At 39.9% G+C, this 21,538-nt stretch overlaps 3 protein-coding genes and 1 pseudogene across 3 annotated transcripts; 2 read left to right on the top strand and 2 right to left on the bottom strand.

Annotated features, from left to right (window-relative positions):
* Positions 1–798: 798 nt before the first annotated feature.
* On the bottom strand, positions 799–4,142 carry LOC138020528 (uncharacterized). The gene is made up of 2 exons (XM_068867499.1): positions 3,863–4,142; positions 799–1,997 (listed from the first exon to the last, which is right to left on the bottom strand). The coding sequence occupies exons 1-2, from the start codon at positions 4,140–4,142 to the stop codon at positions 799–801; spliced, it is 1,479 nt and encodes a 492-aa protein (XP_068723600.1).
* A 2,269-nt stretch (positions 4,143–6,411) lies between these two features.
* Positions 6,412–7,945, top strand: LOC138020527 (craniofacial development protein 2-like). Its single transcript, XM_068867498.1, has 2 exons — positions 6,412–6,760; positions 7,740–7,945. Exons 1-2 carry the CDS (start codon positions 6,412–6,414, stop codon positions 7,943–7,945), a joined length of 555 nt encoding a protein of 184 aa, XP_068723599.1.
* A 4-nt stretch (positions 7,946–7,949) lies between these two features.
* On the top strand, positions 7,950–8,477 carry LOC138020526 (uncharacterized). Its single transcript, XM_068867496.1, has one exon. The coding sequence runs from the start codon at positions 7,950–7,952 to the stop codon at positions 8,475–8,477; it is 528 nt and encodes a 175-aa protein (XP_068723597.1).
* Positions 8,478–10,007: 1,530 nt separating this feature from the next.
* LOC138020525 (nose resistant to fluoxetine protein 6-like) overlaps positions 10,008–21,538 on the bottom strand; it is a 31,622-nt pseudogene continuing 20,091 nt past the window's right edge.

The raw sequence follows: 21,538 nt of genomic DNA, 5'->3' as shown, positions 1-21,538 counted from the left end.
GTCACTCAACGTTCTCCTTTAATTTGCTAGTTTTCGCAAAGTTCTCTTGTCCATTGTTGTTGTGTTTTTTATCGTTAAACTGGATTCTGATCTTACTGGCCAATTGTAAACCCGATCCCTTGACGTCCAATTAGAATAGACCACTTAAGGGCGTTCGCGCTAATTGTTTGTGCGCAACGTTACTGCGCAGCTGACGCAACTGCAAGTTGTCACGCATTACTTCGAGCATTAGTGAAATTGAGGTTTTAAAACCTTTGCAGAAACCGTGGAGGATAAGTATTGCACAGCGTTGGATCAGAGAAGATCGTGATCAGTCAAAATTGATTAAAAAATATTTATGAAAGTCAAGTAGACTACTGCACGACTGATATTCTCCTTGTTTTATCAGTCGTGCACTAGTCTACTTGACTTTCATAAATATTTTTCAAGCATTAGTTAAAATAACATGGCGAAAAAACGCCGGGGAAAAAATTCCAGGCCGGCAAAAGAATGGCACATTTATTTCCGAATCATCATAAAACGTTAAAGAGAAGTGAGCAGGAGGATGGAAACGCTCTGGAAAAGGTAGCTGCTGATCGAGTAGTGGCTGAAAGTTTAGAAAACCCGAGGACGGATCGTTGCTTAAATTTAATGGTGCTTTTTAAAAAAAAATGTTTTTACTACCCTACGAAGTTAAGTTCAAAATGAATGCATGTTTTTGAAGTTCTTTTCCTTTACTTTCGTGCAAATAGAGCAGTATTTTCGTCCTCGACCCCTTGAATCGTGCGGACCTGCCTGGAAACAACCAGCGATTAAATTTCACAAATACCACAGTCCAGAAGACGAGCATGACGGCAATGGAGAGATATTATACAAAGCACTAACCAAAAAAAGATGACATAGAATCAATGTGAGCTTCTTGTGTAGCGGATGGAGCTCCTTTGGTTCGCTGGGTAGAAATAATGTCATTCTGTCTTTGGGAAACTGAACTGGTGGCTGGATTAGCATCTGAACCATTTTTGGCCACCATGGTTGGGTCGGCCATTTGGGCACTAGAGGAAGACCTGTTGCCCCTTCCTCTTGGATCTTCTGAAGTACTCTCGTGATTAAGCTAAATGGTGGGAACGCATAGAATAAATAAGGTTCCCATGACATATAGAATGCGTTGATGGCAAATGCTTCCGGGTCTGCCCGGTATGCAACATAAGGTGTGAGCTGGAAATTTATTCTAGATGCAAAAAGGTCTATATTTGGGGTAACATTGAGTTGATTGCAGGAACGTTTAAAAGACTCTTTGTTTAGACACCATTCTGTACACCTCCTAAATGTCCGTGACTCTCTGTCTGCCTCAATGTTCTCCTGGCCGGGTATGCGGGCCATTGTAAGCCACATGTTGTGAATAATACACCATTCCCATATGACCTTGGTGAGAGTATTAAGTTTGGGGGAGTGACATGTACCCATTTTATTCAGCGTAGCTTCTGTGGTGGTATTATCCACCATAACTTTGACATGCTTATTACTAGTCAAAGTGCTACATGATTTAAGAGCAAATAAAACTGCCAGCATCGCTAAGTAATTAATGTGTTCCCTGGCCTCCTCCGCTGTCCAGAGGCCACCTGCTGACAAATCAATTGTTGCAGCGCCCCATCCCATTTTTAATGCATCCGATGTAATTGTAATGTCAACATCACCCTTGCTTATTGAGTTGTAAGCTGTCTCAATGGAGTCAGCCCACCATACAAGTTCATCCTTACTTTGGGCTGATACTTCCATGGTTGCATCAAAATCTCCTTTACTAAAGTTTAGAGCTGTACTTTTATCATACTCCAGTGATCGGTAATGTAGGGGACCATAAGCTGACCCTGGGAAACTTGATACTATGTATCCAAGGTACTGAGCTACTTTCCTTATAGTTGGTTTCTTGCTTTGTAGCAAGTCTGTAGCTGCTTTTTTAAGCTTGGCAGCTTTTTCTGGTGTGAGCCTCACACACATGGACACCGATTCAAAGACAAATCCTAAATACACCAATTTTTGGGTGGGGGTAAACACAGATTTATGTGGGTGTACCACAAAACCTTAAGTGTCTAAAATTTTGACTGTGTCAATAACATTCTGTGCACAATCATCCCAGTCTTGGCCAAATAGGCATGAGTCATCAATATAATTTGTAGACTAGTTATAGCTGTCGCTAAAGTGCCAACGAGCCAAGCTTGCGTGATCTGGCGGCTGCAAACATCACGCGGCGTACTCGTGCGGCACTCTCATTGGTTATCGCTACGGTCAATATTTGATCGCTTTGGTCTACATTACAGCTTTTGGTCTACATTACAATTAAATTTGAAGCGCTTCTGAGATTTCGTCCGCCTAAAAATCTTCTCGCAGCTCTATAAGCTGCCGCCTCGCCAGGCCTTCTGTCTTCAGAAGGCCTGACTCGTTGCCAATAAGTGGCCTAGTTGTCGAAGTGTTGAGGAAACTGTCTTCATTATTTTGTTAAATTTAAGTTGTCTGCATGCCAGCCCATTTGTTAAACATTTAAATTTTTACAAGACATTATTCCACTCAAATTTGAGGAGTTTTTGATGCGATTTTGCAATAGGAACTGAGAAATAAGCGTCCTTCAGGTCAATGGAGGCCATGTAGCAGTTGGTAGTCATTAATCTAATGGCTGTCCAGACTGAGTCCATTTTAAAATGCTGATATTCAACATGCTTTTTATGACTCTTTAAATTTAGGATCATTCTGAAGGATCCATCTTTAATTTTTCTCAGTTACAAAAATGGGTGAGAGGTATTCTCCTATTTCATGTCCGCAAGGGACAGTAACCCCCTTGTCAAGCAGTTTTTGAATTTCTGCATCTATAATCAGTGAGTCACTGATGTTATATTTTTTATCTTTGGGAATTCTATTTGTTATTGGTGAAGTACAGAACTCTATGTACTGCCCTTTCACACAATTAAGGACTTCTGTGTCAGAAGTGATCTTATTCCATTCAGTTGGCCACCTTCAAAACTTTCCACCTTGGTTTCTAAATAATTTTTGAGTAATGGCTCACAAACGATAAGGTTGTTTACCTGTAAACTGTTAAATATGTCAGTGGATAGCCTTTCAACATTCAGGGCTGCTTCTTCCCTTGGTCTTGTCGGGAGTATGACCTCTGATTGGGCTTCCACTGACGGCTCTTCGCTAAAAAAGGCTGCCTTCTACGCTTGTCTGATTTCCGCGGGAAATTTCCCCGGTAATTATTCTTGTAATTTTGGCGGTTTTCTACTGCGCCGCCTATCCTGTTCGAAGCTCGGATGCTATTGAGCCGGGCCTGGAGGTCGTCTCCAAACAAAAAGGTCGTCACAGGTACATGTGAGGCACATAACCCTGCATATTCTTTGTTTAAGTGGGGTTTTATGGACTCCCTTCGGCGGTGTGACATTTCAATGTGAGCATGACCTAGAAGGGCAACCGCGTCGGTATTCATCTTTATCAACGTTTTTAGTTCAGAGTCGACATTCGACTGTTGTGTATGCTTCCAATCATTATCAATTCGGGCGATTTGCACAGTAGTGCTCAAACCGTAGCCAGTGTTTTCTGAGTTGAGCTCGACCTGAGGTCATGCTGTTTCGCTGAGTGGCTCAACGTATCCCATATTGGGGGTTGCCGTATATGAGGATTCAGTTCTTCCCTGGCAGCACCCTTTTTGCGATGTTCTTTGCAAATAAAGTAGTCATAAATAAATAAATAAATAAATAAATATTTCGGGATTTACCCGTGGTGTTGTGAGAGTCTCACAGTTCGAGGGACGTAAATATTTCCCATACTTATCTTTCAGTTTTGAGTCTGGCAATTTCGTAGACCATTTTTTGTTTATGATTTCTGCGTATTTTTTTACCAATAGCAGGTCCCGTATCCTTCGAGCTCTGCAGTTCCTCAGCAATCTCCGACAACAATGGGTCATTGTCGTCTGTTTGCTCGTGTCGAGCATTGTGTTGTTTGAAATCGTCGCCATAAAGCTCCTCGAGGTCTTTGTCCGAGTCATCATCTTCTTCTGAGGAGCTAATATCCTTCGAAGTGGTTGCTCTTTTCTTCTTTGGGTGAGAGGAATGGTCCTCTGGTACGTTTGAGTGAAGTCGCTTGAGGGATCGTTGCATCACCTGCATAGAGCCCGCCATCGCTTCGAGAGAACTGTTCAAATTCTGCATAACCTGAACCATCGGGTTCGTCGTTGTTGGCGTGGGACTTGTCTGCTGCTCCTTTGACTCATCACTAATCAGTTCATCCTCCTCTTCGGGTGTTTTTCTTCTGCTTTGGTCGCCATCTTCAGACACAGTACTGAACGCTCTAAGATTACGCGCGCAACTCAATGCTTGGGTTACAAGTACATATCTCAGGTGACTCACTAGTGAGTGAGACTGGTATCGAAATAGAATTCACCTTGATAGTGAAGCTTAAGACTGTTCCAAACTCAAATGAAATTGTCATTTCGATTTAAGCACGGCAGTAGCACGCGTGGCACGGCTGAATTAGGTTCGGTAGTAGCAGTAGCACGCGCAGCACGGCTGAATTAGGTTCGGCACGACTACTTAGCACGGCAGGACTTGCCGTGCCGCACGGCAGTAGCACGACTTGGTTTCAAACGGCGTGCTATTGTTGCGCCGAACTCAATTCATAAATTAATTTAATGTATTTTGCATTATTTGCATACTATTACGCTGGATGGATGGTTTGTTTTGTCTTTTGAATTTCGCGCGACTGTATTAGGTCCAACGTTTGAAACCGCTGCCGTGCCATCGTCGTGCCACTGCCAAGCCAAATTCATTTGAGTTCGGCACGGCAGTAGCACGACGTTTGGAACAGGCCTTAGAGGACACAAACAAAAGAAATGAATAAACATGTTCATTCAGTTTCCTTTGTTTGTGTCCTCTAGGCCTCGCTGCCAAGCTGAATTTTAATATATCGAAAGTGAAACTTCCGACGCCAACTACGGATGGCGGAATCAATTGATGCGTGACATAACTCACCAATCAGCATCTTTGGCTTCCACGGTACATTCGTACATTCGAACTCGGCGCCGATGGAATCTGTACGAATCTTTTCACTGAAGAATTTCTAAATACATATCATAATGGTGTTCGAACTGTGCACTAAACAAAAACTCCAATTCACTTTGTGGAGGCGGAGTCGATCTTCGGTCGGCTATGTTCGGAAATTTGATTGATGGTTTGAAGGTGAAATTCCGCAGAATTATGAAAATCGCAGTAAAGTGTAGAGATCAGCGAGTCTTCAGTGTCTCTGGGAGTTGGCGCTCCTACTCTTGGGCTCCTGCCAGCGTATATTCCCCACAATAGAGAGAATAAGCATGACGTTTACGCCAAACGGCAAACGTCGGAGTGAAATTAGGGTTTTGCCAAAGATGGAAGAACCCTGCTTGATATTAGCTCATTTCTGTCCTGTTAGCTCCATATATCAAGCAACGTCTCAAAGGAACGAGACAAGTTAAAATGAAGACAACGAGACAAACGAGACAAGTTAAAATGAAGCTCACAGTTTTCCTCGAGCTTCACTCTCGGAAAACTGTTCGCTTCTCGGAACAGATAATGTCCGAGGACAAATATCCGAGCATATTTTCGCGCCAAATGAAGGCTATTGTTTATCTATTCACCTTCACTTCGGTGAATAATTGTTAATTATATTTTTTATCTGTGAATGACACCAACATATGTCATCAAGCTTTATTCGGTTGTAGAAATAATCCCTAACAGTGCATTTTGCGAAAAAACATGCACAAGATCTGAAGTTTAGCATGACCTGAAGAATCCGGAACAATAATTTGAACGTACGTCAAAAAATTGATTTAGACTGAAGCCTACCTCTCAAAATGTTTGATATTAGTTAAATTTCAAAGATTCAGTCGTCCTCGGCGCTATAAATTGAATTGAACCACCTTTACTTGAAACGCTTTCTTCTTCACAAAAGCCAATTTTTTGGCTTCCCAAGGTCCCGCCATCAATCGTGCACAAAAACGAGAGCTTCAACTCTGCCTGGGTATATCCAGCCGGTCCCAAGACCGGGTAAAAGAGGAGGGTTGGGCATGGGGCTAACAACCCCATCCCGTAAAAAAATTATTGTTACGGAAACCAACGCCAGAGAAACAATCATTGGTGGTGACGGGGATGATACTAGCCAGGGAACTGGACGGATGACGGATGTCAACCAAACCCTCCAGGGAGTTGACACCCCGACTGTGGATTTCTTGAAACCGAAAGAGAAGACTAGAATAGCTTGTTGGAATGTAAGAACTTTGTACCAGACCGGTAAGCTTGCCCAAGTAGTAGGGGAGTTTCAAAACTACGGCCTCGACATCCTTGGTGTCTGTAAGGCTCGTTGGACAGGGTCGGGACAGAGGACATTAGCATACCATACTATGTTCGGGCGGATTGGATGGCCATCACACAGGAGAGGACACTCATCGAATGGAAACCATCAGGATCGAGACTGCTCAAGGCCAGGTTCAACTCAAAGTACACTAAGTTGACGGTGATAATGTGCTATGCTCCCATTGAAGATGCTGAGGAGGCAGACAAAGATGCTATTTACGAACAGCTGCAGGCAGTGACTGATGAGGTCCCAACACACGACCTTCTTATGGTGTTGGGAGACCTGAATGCCAGACCCGGGAACAATAACATTGGCAGGGACCGTGTGATGGGGAAGCACGGTATAGGTACCATCAATGACAATGGAGAAAGGCTGTGTCACTTCTGTGATGAAAACAACATGGTCATTGGAGGTACCTTGTTTCAGCATAGAGATGTTGACAAGACGACTTAGCCCTCGCCCAGTGGAGCCACTGATCAACGGAAAATGGAGAAGCTCCTTACAAGATGTAAGGGTCTACAGAGCAGCAGGTGTCGCCAGTGATCACAACCCGCTGGTGGCAGTTGTCTCACTGAAGCTGCGGAGGGCACGAAGAGGACAGAGAAGGGGACAACACTTCCATTCTCGTTAATGCATTATTATATGGCCTGCCTAAATATCAGTTACAAAGATTGCAGTATGTACAAAACACGGCGGCTAGAGTTGTGTTGCAAATGAGTAGGTTTCAGCATATCACACCTGTTTTGTGCGAGCTTCACTGGCTGCCGATTCAATACCGTATTATTTTCAAGATTCTGCTTTTAGTGTATAAAGCACTGAATGGGATATCGCCTAGCTATTTAGCTCAGAAACTGCATTATTGTTCTCATATTAGATCAATGAGGTCTGTTAGTAATGAACTTTTAATGCAACCTAGATCGTATACCAAGACTTATGGAGACAGAGCATTTGCTGTTCATGCACCAAGAGAATGGAACCTAATACCCTATGAAATTCGGAAGTCCAACAACATTTCGACTTTTAAAAGATCACTTAAGACGTACTTGTTTAGCAAATTTAGTAATAATAGATCATTGTTTCTATAGATTTGTATATATTCCTTTAGTTTTAATTTTTCCCTTTTTTAATCATTGTAATCTCGAGTTTTAATAAGATAACCTAAGACGTACTTGTTTAGTAAATTTAGTAATAACAGATCATTGTTTCTATTGATTTGCATATATTGCTTTATTTTAATTTTTCCTTTTTTTAATCATTGTAAATATAATAGAATATGATTGTAAATTTGTAAATATTTATTGATAATGTTGTTTATATACATGATTGTAAAGCGCCTTGAACATAGGATAAGAGCGCTATAGAAATAAAGTTATTATTATGTTAACTGAAAGATGACCGGATCAGACAAGCCTTTAGACAGGAGCTGAAAAAGCGCTTCCAAATCCTGGGGGAAGAACAGGAGATGAACGTCGACTCCTTTAATCAGGCATTCAAGGCAGCGGGAGAGAAGGTCCTTGGATTTAGAAAGAGGAAGAGGGAGGAATGGATACAAGGGGAGACCTGGGAGAAAATAAAAACAAGGAGAGTAGTCAAATGAATGAATGAACTCCACCCAGTCAGAACGCGTCCGTGACCAGCTGAGGAGAAAATACTCAGAATTGGACCATGAGGAGAAAAAAATGACCAACCTAGACAAGAATAAATTTGTAGAGAGACTGGCGGATGAGGCAGAAAAGGTTTCTGGTATACAAGATCTGAAGAACCTACATAGAACTAGAATCATGTTAAATAATGGTTTTAAAAACAACGATATCCCTGTAAAAGACATAGATGGCAATGTTCTTTCGAAAGAAGCAGAAAAGCTTGCACGCTGGAAGGTACATTTTGGAAGCATTCTAAATAGGCCAGAACCTGAACAAGTAGCTGAGATTCCACCGGCAGTAGAGGACTTGGATATCTGCATAGCTCCACCTACCATGGAAGAGGGGAAAGCTGCCATCAAAGCGATGACGAGCGGGAAGGCAGGTGGAGCAGATGGAATGACAGCAGAAATGCTCAAGGCTGAAGAAACTGAAACACCACGCCTTTTGATGTGCATATTCAGAGAGATATGGGAGAGCGATTCCTGAAGCGTGGAAGATCGGACTCATTGTAAAATTACCCAAAAAGGGTGATTTGGGTGTCTGCAACAACTGGAGAGGCGTCCCTCGGATCGCCTTTACCAGCAAGGTCTTCAACAAGATCATCCAGACAAGACTGGCTAAACAAATGGACGAGTAAGTACATCAGGCAGGAACAGGCAAGCCGTTCCGCCCTGGATGCTCGTGCTCTGACCACATCTTCACCCTGAGGCAAATTCTAGAGCAGAGCAAGGAATGGAATGCTCCCCTGTATCCCAACTTTATTAACTTTGAGAAGGCGTTTGACGGCATTCACCGAGATACCCTGGGGAAGATATTAAGGCACTATGGGATTCCACCAAAACTGGTAACTGTCATCAAGATGCTTTACCTTGAATTCAAGTCCCAGGTTATTTGCAATGCAGCGCTTACAGACGCCTTAAGCCTGACCACGGGTTTGAAACAAAGGTGTATTCTCACCCCCTTTCTGGGTTTTGAAACAAGTGACTAGTAGTGGAAGAAAAGGGATTAGATGGACATTGACCAGTGTCTTGGAAGACCTTATTGCGCTGCTCGCCCACCGACACCAGGACATGCAGGGCAACTACAGCAGGGAACTTAGGCCTGAAGATCAACAGTAAGAAGACAAGGTACTTAAGGATGAGTAGCAAAACCTCACCATTATGGTGAATGGGGAAGTGGTAGATGAGGCTGAACACTTTACCTACCTGGGATCTAAGGTGTCCACCAGCAGAAATGGAGAAGAAGAGATCCTAGTCCGGATTTCAAAGGAAAGCCAGGGCTTTGCTCCGCTTCGAGGCACTTGTAGATCCAAGAACATCACCCAGGTGACAAAGATGCGATTCTTCAAAAGCAATGTCTTAAGCACTCTACTGTATGGCGCAGAATCCTGGAAGATGACCAAAACCATAATCCGTGAGCCCCAAATGATAATTTTACATTATACCATGACGCTTTTTGGTCATATCCTGCACTTAGTGTTCTGTGGGTGTCTTTCGCTCTTCACACCCTTGTTGGAACGTGATTTTTACTTTGTAACTTAGCTATAAAACAAGTTCCATGTACCATCTTGTCCAATTAAACTCCCTGACGAAGTTTTAGTGGTCCAGACGAAACCGGCCGGAGAAAATGAAACTGACAAGATGACAAGATTTGCTGCTGTGTGCTGCTCACTAGTATTTTATTTAAAAAACAAATAAAAAAAAATAAAAAATGAAAAATAACAATAATTGAGAAAATAACAATTAAAAAATAAATCAACCAGAAGTCCTTGTTGGGCCACCAGGCTTCGGCTTTTTGTTAAATCACTTGAGGAAAACTGCAACAGTGGACAAACTGAGAGTTGAATGAAACAAGGTGCTGATAGCGATGTCGGGTCAGCCGAAACCACCAAATGATGACATTTCTTCAGGTTGTTTACAGGTCGGGTAAGCCAGTTTACGCTTTTTTACATGATACCAATAAAGGGAGATGTCATGGGTTATCAGTGTTTAAAGTAAGGACTGCGCATGCGTTTCAACATTATTGGCATTACATGCCCTACTTCTTATTTCTAAAGAAAAACGCGTTCTCCAACTGCATCATAGGAAACTCCACACAAACAGCCAGCACAAACGCCACAGCGTAGGACATCGCTACTATGGAAACGAAGTAGAATGCCTGCAAAAAGGAAACACAAACATTTACCCTCATGGCCGAGAGATCAATAATATCTCGGGAGATGGTCTAACAAAAAAAGGTAATCGACGATTCAGAGATCATCGAAACCATTTTCACGCACAAAATTGATACGGGACACTCAAAATAGCGACACGGTACCAATATTTGGAGTGCCGAGCACACCTCCACATATGTGCGCGGCATCCCTATGATGCATGACACGGGTGACTAATATACCTTAAAAAACTTAAAATTTACCGTGTCGTGCGGCCTGCAGTCATTTGTTCGAATTGCGTTCGATGTTTTTCAAGTTGTTTATCTGACTGCGACGATCCTTCGAACTTTCATTTCATCGTCATCCCGCACTTCACAAATATGATATTTCAAATATTCAAAAATATGTTTCATTCATCACTGACGCGATAGAACTTCAAATCGCAATTGATCAGCTTCGATGACATCGCTTGATCGCTCAGTTGGCAGAGCAGTGCATGCGCGCGAAGCGCAATTGCTTGGTAACACGGACTTTGAATCCCGTCCAATCCTGGATTTTTTAGGTTTGATCTTTTCAACTTTCATTTCATGTTTATTCCGCACTTCACATCTATGAAATTTCATATACAGTAAAACCCCGCGAGTAAAAACCTTCCATTTTAAAATTTAGCCCAAACAGGTTCTTCCATAAATGGCAATTAACAGAAATTTAGGCTATTTAGGTTGTTAAGGACGGTGCCTACTAATTTATTAAAGATTATGCAGGAAATGTAGATCTTAACAAGTGTTATTGAAATCCAAAAAGAAAATTGGGGGTAAGCACGCATTTTTCAAAGATAATTGATGAATAATATTTGTAAAAAGCATTAAAATACAAGGCAATGTATGGCGTTCTTTCGCGAATTGAAGCTTAATTATCCCTCAAATATGCATGGTTACCCCCAATTTTCTTTTTGGATACCAAGAGTACTTACTAAGATCTACTTTCTCCAGATAGTTTTAAACTGTATTGGTAAGTATCACCGATAGGAAACCCGAGTATCTCGAGATGCGCAGAACATATGTACAATAACAATAGTAGGCATCGTCCTTAAATAGGTTCTTATTTTCTGAAGAAAAAATCACGCTGGAGATAGCAGAATTTACTGGTAATCGGCCTTCATCCCCTATGCAGCAGCCAGTTTTTCCCCATCCCTTATATAAAATTTGAATAAAATTTAGATACAGAATGGAGAAAATCACACAAAAAATGACCATAAGTAAAATCAAAAGATCACAAGAATCCTCAGAACATCAACAAATGCTTTTACTGTTAAAATTCCAGTTCACAATTTAAACAGAGCAGATTAAAATGTTGTGCCTTTGGCAACAATTACTGAATGTTGGGAATATGTACGAATGAAAGTACATGCTGTTAATAACAAATCATCAGCGCTTGCGTAAACAAATGCTCATCTTAAGAAACGAACGTTTGTAGAGAACTTTAAATGTCAATTGATCTTATTTGCCAAAGTGCGTAGATTTTGTAGATTTTAGAAAATAAGAACCTGTTTCAAATTTTAGGGACAACAGGTTCTTGTTTCGAGGGGGTCTTCCTGACAATTTTAGGGTAACAGGTTCCTCTCGCGGTGTTTTACTGTATTCTAAAATCCCGTCGATTTGTGTTTCCTTATTTTCATCGTGTTGAACAAACTGACGTGAGGTTATCATATCTATGAATAATTATTTCCTCAACCTAACATAAGTCCAGTCACATCTGCTGTATACTCAGCACCAAGAATTCTGAATTAAAGAGTGATGGACTGCTCATAAAGACATGGTATGTATTACTGTATTCAACTTACCAATATCTTGTCGGTGTATTCTGTCGTGTGTTGAAAGGACCCGAAGTAAGCTCCCAGAACCATCAAATGCAGCAAATACGCACTGTATGTCAAACGGCTCAGTGGAATCCAATACGACGCAGATAGGAACTTGTTTACAAGACCTGCAACACAAACATTATACGAGGCAGACTTGGACGCCGGACGACAATTTTATCTCTAATGAAACGTCTACGCCGCGTCCATGCTTGAATGGTGCATGTACGTGTTAATATGATGATCATTCAGTATTCCTTAGTTTTCACACAATTCTCCAATATTTAGGGATTAACATGTCACTTAAAAAATAAAGTTTACCATGAGAAGAATTATCGTATTGATTTCGAGTTTTACTTACTTCCATATCCTTTGTTGCAAGCGTAAATGACCCATGCAAGCGCCAGACCCCACGTAAAGCGACTAAAGGAGCCGTAAGTAATGTTCTCAGCCTTATTGAATGGCGTGCCTCCTTTCTTGGTAGAAGGATAAATACCATACACAACAGTCACACCGAGACCAATTGCCACAAACCAACCGACCAGACAAACAATCTGTCTCGGTATTTTTCTCTGCAATCAAAGTAATCAAAGATACCCTTTGGTGACGTCACTGACGCAACTTGTAAAAGAAAACTGAAATGTGTTTTTTCAATAACATTTATAACAGCTTTAGGTGACTTTAAAGGCATGCTTTTTTATGCATTATGTAGTCACGTCAGAAGGCACAACCATTGAAATTCGGCGTGTCAGTATATAGCCACTAGAGAAGTGTTCGGTGGCCTTGAACGGGACATTACTGAACTAAGAAACAGCGAAACGAAACACCATATATGATACCACCATACATTGAATACTAATCAACAAAGGTTGCATCTTGAGATTATATGTCGCTTTAGGCCTAATTTGGCCTAAAATGTTGATGTTCTTAATTCATTGAGATTAAGATCAAGATTCAGATTCAAGTTTGAGATTAGGAGAAAACGTTTTAGGCCTAATTAGGCGTAGGTATTTAATTTCGGAATTAAATCTCAAATCCAACCTTTGTCGGTTAGTATTCAATGTATGGTGGGGTCATACATGATGTTTTGGTGTTTCCTTTCGGTGTTTCGTGGTTTAGTAATGCTCCAAGAGACACGAGTAACACGAAGCCGAGCTGCTCGTTCATGGAGTAGGCACTGAGATAAGTACTATTTTGATCATGTCTGAAAGTTTGTGTCTGTCAATGACTGATGCCAACGGCAGAGGATAGAACAGACAAACGCTTACTTTGCGAAACGAAGTCACTTCCGATCACCACAATATCTCAAAGATCTTCAGAGTGTTGGAGAATAATTCCGTAAGTGCTAAATAGGATAATTTTCCAAAAGATAAAGTGAACTTGAAAACTTCTTTGGCATTTTCCTTGTTCTTTTGGAAACGGCTTTCGTCAACGTTTAACTTGAAAACATCTTTTCTCTTCTTTTAAGATGCACAAAAAAGGAGTCAGTTTCCAGTTGGAAAAATCCATAATTGCATGCTACTATTTTACTTTCCACGAGCGAAACAGAAAATCATTAATAGTAATTCACTAAACAAGACGACGCACTGTAAAAGGCGTGGCGCATTAGGCACATGGTAGATGACTTGACAATCAACTGTGGTCGCAAACAGAGCTTTGTGATAATTTGTGCAATAAAAAAGTTCTTTATGGCAATGAGTCCTTAACATGCTATCTGTCGTTCATTTTTTTTTAAATCCCCCGTTCATTTTTCTTGCGTTGGACTAGAATATCTTTTAGGGTTTCATCCCTTTGTTGCTGTTTGTTTATCCCGATCTTGGATAATCAGAGCGTGAGGCGATCCCTTTTTAATAGTGCGTCACCGTGTCGCAAGGACACGGCAGGCTCAACTTTAACTCGCATCATCCTAGAAATGACTGTAACACGCTTTACGTCCGCTGCAATATTTCTTGGACAAGGTCTAAGTTAGGTGATAACAAAGTGGCTAGTTCTCATTGAAAGCAGATCCCGCATATTTTAATACGCCCCAATGGGACGTATAGTTTTCCAAAGCTTTCCTTGGGGTAACCCCTGTGTCACTTAAGAAATTTAGCATACGGTAAAATGCCCTTTGCCAAAAATGGATAAAATTTGTTTTGAAATTTTCGTATTTCTTGCCTGTTCGATCCAGGTATTGAGCAACTTCTCAAAGGAGCGAGACATAAATGTTAGAATGAGAGAATTCTTACGCTTTCATGTCAAGCAAAAGGAGACTGTCGCTTCCCGGACAGGAGATGCTACTATAAATCTACAATCATAGACAAAAGTAGTTGGGAAGGTTATGTAAATGAACCACACCAGAGCTGTATTTCAACCTGCTCAAAAGAAATAGTTTCACTTTCTCTTACATAGCTCCCCTCCCCCCTATTCAATGTTGGAAGGTAAGTCAACAATTTTCCACTGAAACCATTCAGTTTTGCACAACATTGAAGGAGGGGGGAGGGCAGAGAAGCAATGAAGACTTCAAAAGTGCTAACCTTCCCAACAGTTTTGTCTAGGATTGTATGAGACTAGGAAATCTGCTTTGAACGCTTATAACTCTCGTAGTATTTGACATGTGGCTTCCATTTGTTATTCTAGACACGTTCTTATGATGTACTTTCCAATGCATGAATAAAATCTCACAATACTGAAATTTGGTTAAAATCATCGTTTTATGATTTGGATTTCAGACTAGCGTGACGCTTCACAACGTTACTCCAAAATCCGTTCTGTTGGGAAATTGTTTACTAAGAATGCCATAAAAAACACATTTTTGTTGTTTGATGTTTCATATTCGTTAAAAGATAGCTTTCTTTTTGGAGGACGTTGGAATGCCAAAAACTGTTTTATTTCGATCGATTTAGCAAGAAATGGTGCCAGCAGTGCGAGAGCACTTACATTACTCCCGACATCACTCCCAACATTACTCCATTTTCGAAGCCTAAAATAATGCCTTTACAGCACAGCTACAGATAAATTATTGAAACTGGAGTGTAAAGGGTTTCAAAGGAAATAGTAGTAGGACTTAGCACGGTCATTTCAGCTTTAATTTAGGTAAACTGCAACATTACTCCATAAAGAGAGCTTAAATTGAAATAATGCATCTAATTAACCTTTGTGTATACATGGTTTCAATGGAGTAATGTTGAAAATAAGTAGATACAATAACTTTTGTCTATAATCAGAAATACCGTGTAAGTATTCCAGTATGCTTTACATATAACTACGTTATTGTTGCAAAATATCACATTCATTGGGCATATATTTCGCATTTTCTTATGGAATAATGTCGTGGAGTAATGTTCACATACATGTTTACTGTTCCCAAAATAGGTCAATGATTGACAGGCCATCCTACTCACGCTACTGGTGCAAAAAAAGTAATCACTGTTAATTTACTTATTTAATGTGACTCTGTTTGAAATGCACACATGACGTTTTTAAAAGGCGCTGCTCTCAACTTGGCAAAGTGCAACTGACGTTCGCCATTGTAAGAGTTTAGTCCGTGAACTCGTTTGACCTTTCAAGACCAGCTTTTTGGCTTTAATTAACTATCATTTAGTCTCCTCCCCTTTCTGTTCATTTACCTAAGGAATTTTCATCATGTTACTTGCTCTACAATTTAATAGCATTGAGACACTGATGCAACATGACGTCGTAACACATGTATGAAGTTGAAAATGTGCCTTATTTTTAACCAGACCAACGCCTAAAATTCACGATAACATGGCCAAAAACAGTTAAATGTTAAAGCAAGATTTAATTGTGTTTGTTTTTCAAAGGCACTGTAAACGGTAAGAAAAAAGTCGTCTTTCCAATTTAAGACCACGCCCAGAATTTTCAGACAATCATAGACAAAAGTAGTTGGGAAGGTTATGTAAATGAACCACACCAGAGCTGTATTTCAACCTGCTTCTGTTAAAGCTCAAAAGAAATAGTTTCACTTTCTCTTACATAGCCCCCCTCCCCCCTATTCAATGTTGGAAGGTAAGTCAACAATTTTCCACTGAAACCATTCAGTTTTGCACAACATTGAAGGAGGGGGGAGGGGAGAGAAGCAATGAAGACTTCAAAAGTGCTAACCTTCCCAACAGTTTTGTCTAGGATTGTATGAGACTAGGAAATCTGCTTTGAACGCTTATAACTCTCGTAGTATTTGACATGTGGCTTCCATTTGTTATTCTAGACACGTTCTTATGATGTACTTTCCAATGCATGAATAAAATCTCACAATACTGAAATTTGGTTAAAATCATCGTTTTATGATTTGGATTTCAGGCTAGCGTGACGCTTCACAACGTTACTCCAAAATCCGTTCTGTTGGGAAATTGTTTACTAAGAATGCCATAAAGAATACATTTTTGTTGTTTGATGTTTCATGTTCGTTAAAAGATAGCTTTCTTTTTGGAGGACGTTGGAATGCCAAAAACTGTCTTATTTCGATCGATTTAGCAAGAAATGGTGCCAGCAGTGCGAGAGCACTTACATTACTCCCGACATCACTCCCAACATTACTCCATTTTCGAAGCCTAAAATAATGCCTTTACAGCACAGCTACAGATAAATTATTGATACTGGAGTGTAAAGGGTTTCAAAGGAAATAGTAGTAGGACTTAGCACGGTCATTTCAGCTTTAATTTAGGTAAACTGCAACATTACTCCATAAAGAGAGCTTAAATTGAAATAATGCATCTTATTAACCTTTGTGTATACATGGTTTCAATGGAGTAATGTTGAAAATAAGTAGATACAATAACTTTTGTCTATAATCAGAAATACAGTGTAAGTATTCCAGTATGCTTTACATATAACTACGTTATTGTTGCAAAATATCACATTCATTGGGCATATATTTCGCATTTTCTTATGGAGTAATGTCATGGAGTAATGTTCACATACATGTTTACTGTTCCCAAAATAGGTCAATGATTGACAGGCCATCCTACTCACGCTACTGGTGCAAAAAAAGTAATCACTGTTAATTTACTTATTTAATGTGACTCTGTTTGAAATGCACACATGACGTTTTTAAAAGGCGCTGCTCTCAACTTGGCAAAGTGCAACTGACGTTCGCCATTGTAAGAGTTTAGTCCGTGAACTCGTTTGACCTTTCAAGACCAGCTTTTTGGCTTTAATTAACTATCATTTAGTCTCCTTCCCTTTCTTTTCATTTACCTAAGGAATTTTCATCATGTTATTTGCTCTACAATTTAATACCATTGAGACACTGATGCAACATGACGTCGTAACACATGTATGAAGTTGAAAACGTGCCTTATTTTTAACCAGATCAACGCCTAAAATTCACGATAACATGGCCAAAAACAGTTAAATGTTAAAGCAAGATTTAATTGTGTTTGTTTTTCAAAGGCACTGTAAACGCTAAGAAAAAAGTCGTCTTTCCAATTTAAGACCACGCCCAGAATTTTCAGACAATCATAGACAAAAGTAGTTGGGAAGGTTATGTAAATGAACCACACCAGAGCTGTATTTCAACCTGCTTCTGTTAAAGCTCAAAAGAAATAGTTTCACTTTCTCTTACATAGCCCCCCTCCCCCCTATTCAATGTTGGAAGGTAAGTCAACAATTTTCCACTGAAACCATTCAGTTTTGCACAACATTGAAGGAGGGGGGAGGGGAGAGAAGCAATGAAGACTTCAAAAGTGCTAACCTTCCCAACAGTTTTGTCTAGGATTGTATGAGACTAGGAAATCTGCTTTGAACGCTTATAACTCTCGTAGTATTTGACATGTGGCTTCCATTTGTTATTCTAGACACGTTCTTATGATGTACTTTCCAATGCATGAATAAAATCTCACAATACTGAAATTTGGTTAAAATCATCGTTTTATGATTTGGATTTCAGGCTAGCGTGACGCTTCACAACGTTACTCCAAAATCCGTTCTGTTGGGAAATTGTTTACTAAGAATGCCATAAAGAATACATTTTTGTTGTTTGATGTTTCATGTTCGTTAAAAGACAGCTTTCTTTTTGGAGGACGTTGGAATGCCAAAAACTGTTTTATTTCGATCGATTTAGCAAGAAATGGTGCCAGCAGTGCGAGAGCACTTACATTACTCCCGACATCACTCCCAACATTACTCCATTTTCAAAGCCTAAAATAATGCCTTTACAGCACAGCTACAGATAAATTATTGATACTGGAGTGTAAAGGGTTTCAAAGGAAATAGTAGTAGGACTTAGCACGGTCATTTCAGCTTTAATTTAGGTAAACTGCAACATTACTCCATAAAGAGAGCTTAAATTGAAACGAGATGCTTCCGTGAAGCATACACTGGGTTGCCTGTGGTACGTGTTACAGAAAATCAGAAGGCACTGAATTGTGTGGTATTGAAATACAGCATTCAAGTCTCCGAAGAATAACAAATAAAAGAGAAGCGAGAAACATTGGCTTCTGGGCTGAGATGTTGATAATTTTCAAGTTCCCTCACAACTTCTTTTCACCACAAGTGTGCCCTCTGAGCGTCTGAATGCTTTGTAATACTAAAATTCACTGATGTTAAGCCCTTTCGGGCGGGGTTAGTATTAGGATGGGAGACCAAAAACAATAAACCCCTCCTAAAACACAAGGATCTGACCGAAAATACTATGAACGCTAACAAATGCGAACTCAGCAAAGTACAGATTTTGTTAGCTTGCTCTATGCAAAACAAATATTGATGCAAAAGCAAATAACTATTCTTACACAGTTTTTACAAAGAGCAGAAGGAAGTTTCCGGAACGGTCGATCGAGAGTAAAATATTTACGACATGAAAACAATATTTATTTTGAACCATAAATATAGAATATAAAAAGTTACGATCAGCGACAAACATTTTGGGAGATTTTTGCTACGTTCAAATAAATCGCAAAATCGAAAGTGACATGCCGGAATTCAGCGGGCGCCGTGATTAAGTTACCGCGGTATGTTTAGTCGCCAAACAGTGAAGTATCTGTGTCAAATTATGGCAAGATACCGGGTTTTTGTAAGTTTCTTTTTCTGTCAAGTGTTATAAAGTTTGACACTGAAATGAGCGAAGTCAAAACAAAGATCACAATCGCCCAACTCTTGTTTATGCAAAGTCAAAATTTACTCTCCAAGACGCGTACGACGTTATTTATCACCAGGTAATTCCATCATTTTGGAAATAGCAGCTACTTTATTATTCATCTGCGTCACAATTTTTCACTGATTTTGGGGCTCATTTTGTTGAAACTCAAGCACTCTTCCAACAGGCCTGTGAACCCTTCCTGCTTACAGAGCAATACTAAAAAACTTCTCCCATATCACATTTCAACTTTAAGCTCGAAAATTCAATACACAACATGATATTATAATTCACAAGGGCAGAAAATACCACAGAATCCTTTTCCAGCGAAAAATTTATTGAACAAACAACATATTTGCTCTTAGAGGCGAAAACCTCTTCCTATTTCATTGCGTGCGTGAAGACAAGAAACTCAATCGTGTCAAATTACCATGTACTTCAGGTAAATACAGCTCACTTTGATTTCTGCTCGACGGGCGATAGATTGTTGTCGAAGTCCATTACTCGTCGCTTATACGATTCCAGGGATTTGTTTTCACCGCCTGCCTAGTTTATTCAACTGACTTTCCATTATTGAGCTCCATAAGGGTATATTTTGTTTAAGATCCACTAAAACGCCATTTGCGTTACATGACTTTCGACGCAAATGCAGGTTAAGTTTATCATTCTACTGTGTCCACCAGAGAAGTCTGCGCATTTCCACTACCCTCTCTGTCCTAAGAAAATACGGACAGAAGGCTCTATGCAGAAAGACACCACTTAGAAGGGGAGTGACGGGCAAGACTTTTACCGACACGGAAAATAAAAAAAAAAAAATAATCTACCCATTTTCCGACTGGGATGCCTACGGCAACCCAGTAATAATGCATCTAATTAACCTTTGTGTATACATGGTTTCAATGGAGTAATGTTGAAAATAAGTAGATACAATAACTTTTGTCTATAATCAGAAATACAGTGTAAGTATTCCAGTATGCTTTACATATAACTACGTTATTGTTGCAAAATATCACATTCATTGGGCATATATTTCGCATTTTCTTATGGAGTAATGTCATGGAGTAATGTTCACATACATGTTTACTGTTCCCAAAATAGGTCAATGATTGACAGGCCATCCTACTCACGCTACTGGTGCAAAAAAAGTAATCACTGTTAATTTACTTATTTAATGTGACTCTGTTTGAAATGCACACATGACGTTTTTAAAAGGCGCTGCTCTCAACTTGGCAAAGTGCAACTGACGTTCGTCATTGTAAGAATTTAGTCCGTGAACGCGTTTGACCTTTCAAGACCAGCTTTTTGGCTTTAATTAACTATCATTTAGTCTCCTCCCCTTTCTGTTCATTTACCTAAGGAATTTTCATCATGTTATTTGCTCTACAATTTAATAGCATTGAGACACTGATGCAACATGACGTCGTAACACATGTATGAAGTTGAAAACGTGCCTTATTTTTAACCAGACCAACGCCTAAAATTCACGATAACATGGCCAAAAACAGTTAAATGTTAAAGCAAGATTTAATTGTGTTTGTTTTTCAAAGGCACTGTAAACGCTAAGAAAAAAGTCGTCTTTCCAATTTAAGACCACGCCCAGAATTTTCAGACAATCATAGACAAAAGTAGTTGGGAAGGTTATGTAAATGAACCACACCAGAGCTGTATTTCAACCTGCTTCTGTTAAAGCTCAAAAGAAATAGTTTCACTTTCTCTTACATAGCCCCCCTCCCCCCTATTCAATGTTGGAAGGTAAGTCAACAATTTTCCACTGAAACCATTCAGTTTTGCACAACATTGAAGGAGGGGGGAGGGCAGAGAAGCAATGAAGACTTCAAAAGTGCTAACCTTCCCAACAGTTTTGTCTAGGATTGTATCTACTGTTTTGCTGACTGAGATTGTTCGGGACTTTAACCCTTTCACTCCTAATAGTGCCACTTATAGATTTTACTCTGTCTAACGCCAGAAGATTTTACTCGTCAATGGGGAACCCCACGGGGCTGAAAGGGTTAAAGGGGATATGTCATGCACAATGATGTAACTTTATGACACCCAAAATGCCCAAAAAGTACAATGACACAGTGCAATAACCACTTAAAACTCTTGAACAACATAAAAGAAATACAGCAAAAGGAAAGAAATGCATAGATGGACACAAATGGACAAGTTTGAAACGGAATGCATTTGGGTAATCTTGGAAAAAGTCGACCCGACATTTTTCAAGTTAATGGCAAATCGCTTGGATAAAGACAGCCTTTTTTTCAGAATCATCTTGGTTGTGATGTAACGATAAGTTTATCAGTAAAGGAATTCCACATTACCATTTTCAAGTTTTAAACACGTGATTAACTAAAGACTTCCCCTAAACACTCTAAATAACGTGACAGTCCCTTACAAAAGGCAAACAGCTGTCGGAAAAATCTTTAAAAGCGATCGCGAATAGGTCTTTGTCTACTACTTACCAA

The sequence above is a fragment of the Montipora capricornis genome, chromosome 10 (assembly GCF_036669925.1).
Source record: "Montipora capricornis isolate CH-2021 chromosome 10, ASM3666992v2, whole genome shotgun sequence".
In the NCBI taxonomy this organism is placed as follows: Eukaryota; Metazoa; Cnidaria; class Anthozoa; order Scleractinia; family Acroporidae; genus Montipora; species Montipora capricornis.
This window is presented reverse-complemented; position numbering and strand designations above follow the sequence as displayed.

Bases quoted from the DNA above. Each gene is read 5' to 3' on its own strand.
- LOC138020528 (XM_068867499.1), bottom strand. From the start codon at position 4,142: ATGGCGGGCTCTATGCAGGTGATGCAACGATCCCTCAAGCGACTTCAC. The intron at 1,998-3,862 runs GTAAAAAAATAC...TGGTGTATTTAG, and splicing joins GGATACGGGACCTGCTATTG to GATTTGTCTTTGAATCGGTG.
- LOC138020527 (XM_068867498.1), top strand. From the start codon at position 6,412: ATGGCCATCACACAGGAGAGGACACTCATCGAATGGAAACCATCAGGA. The intron at 6,761-7,739 runs GTACCTTGTTTC...GTTAACTGAAAG, and splicing joins AAACAACATGGTCATTGGAG to ATGACCGGATCAGACAAGCC.
- LOC138020526 (XM_068867496.1), top strand. From the start codon at position 7,950: ATGAACTCCACCCAGTCAGAACGCGTCCGTGACCAGCTGAGGAGAAAA.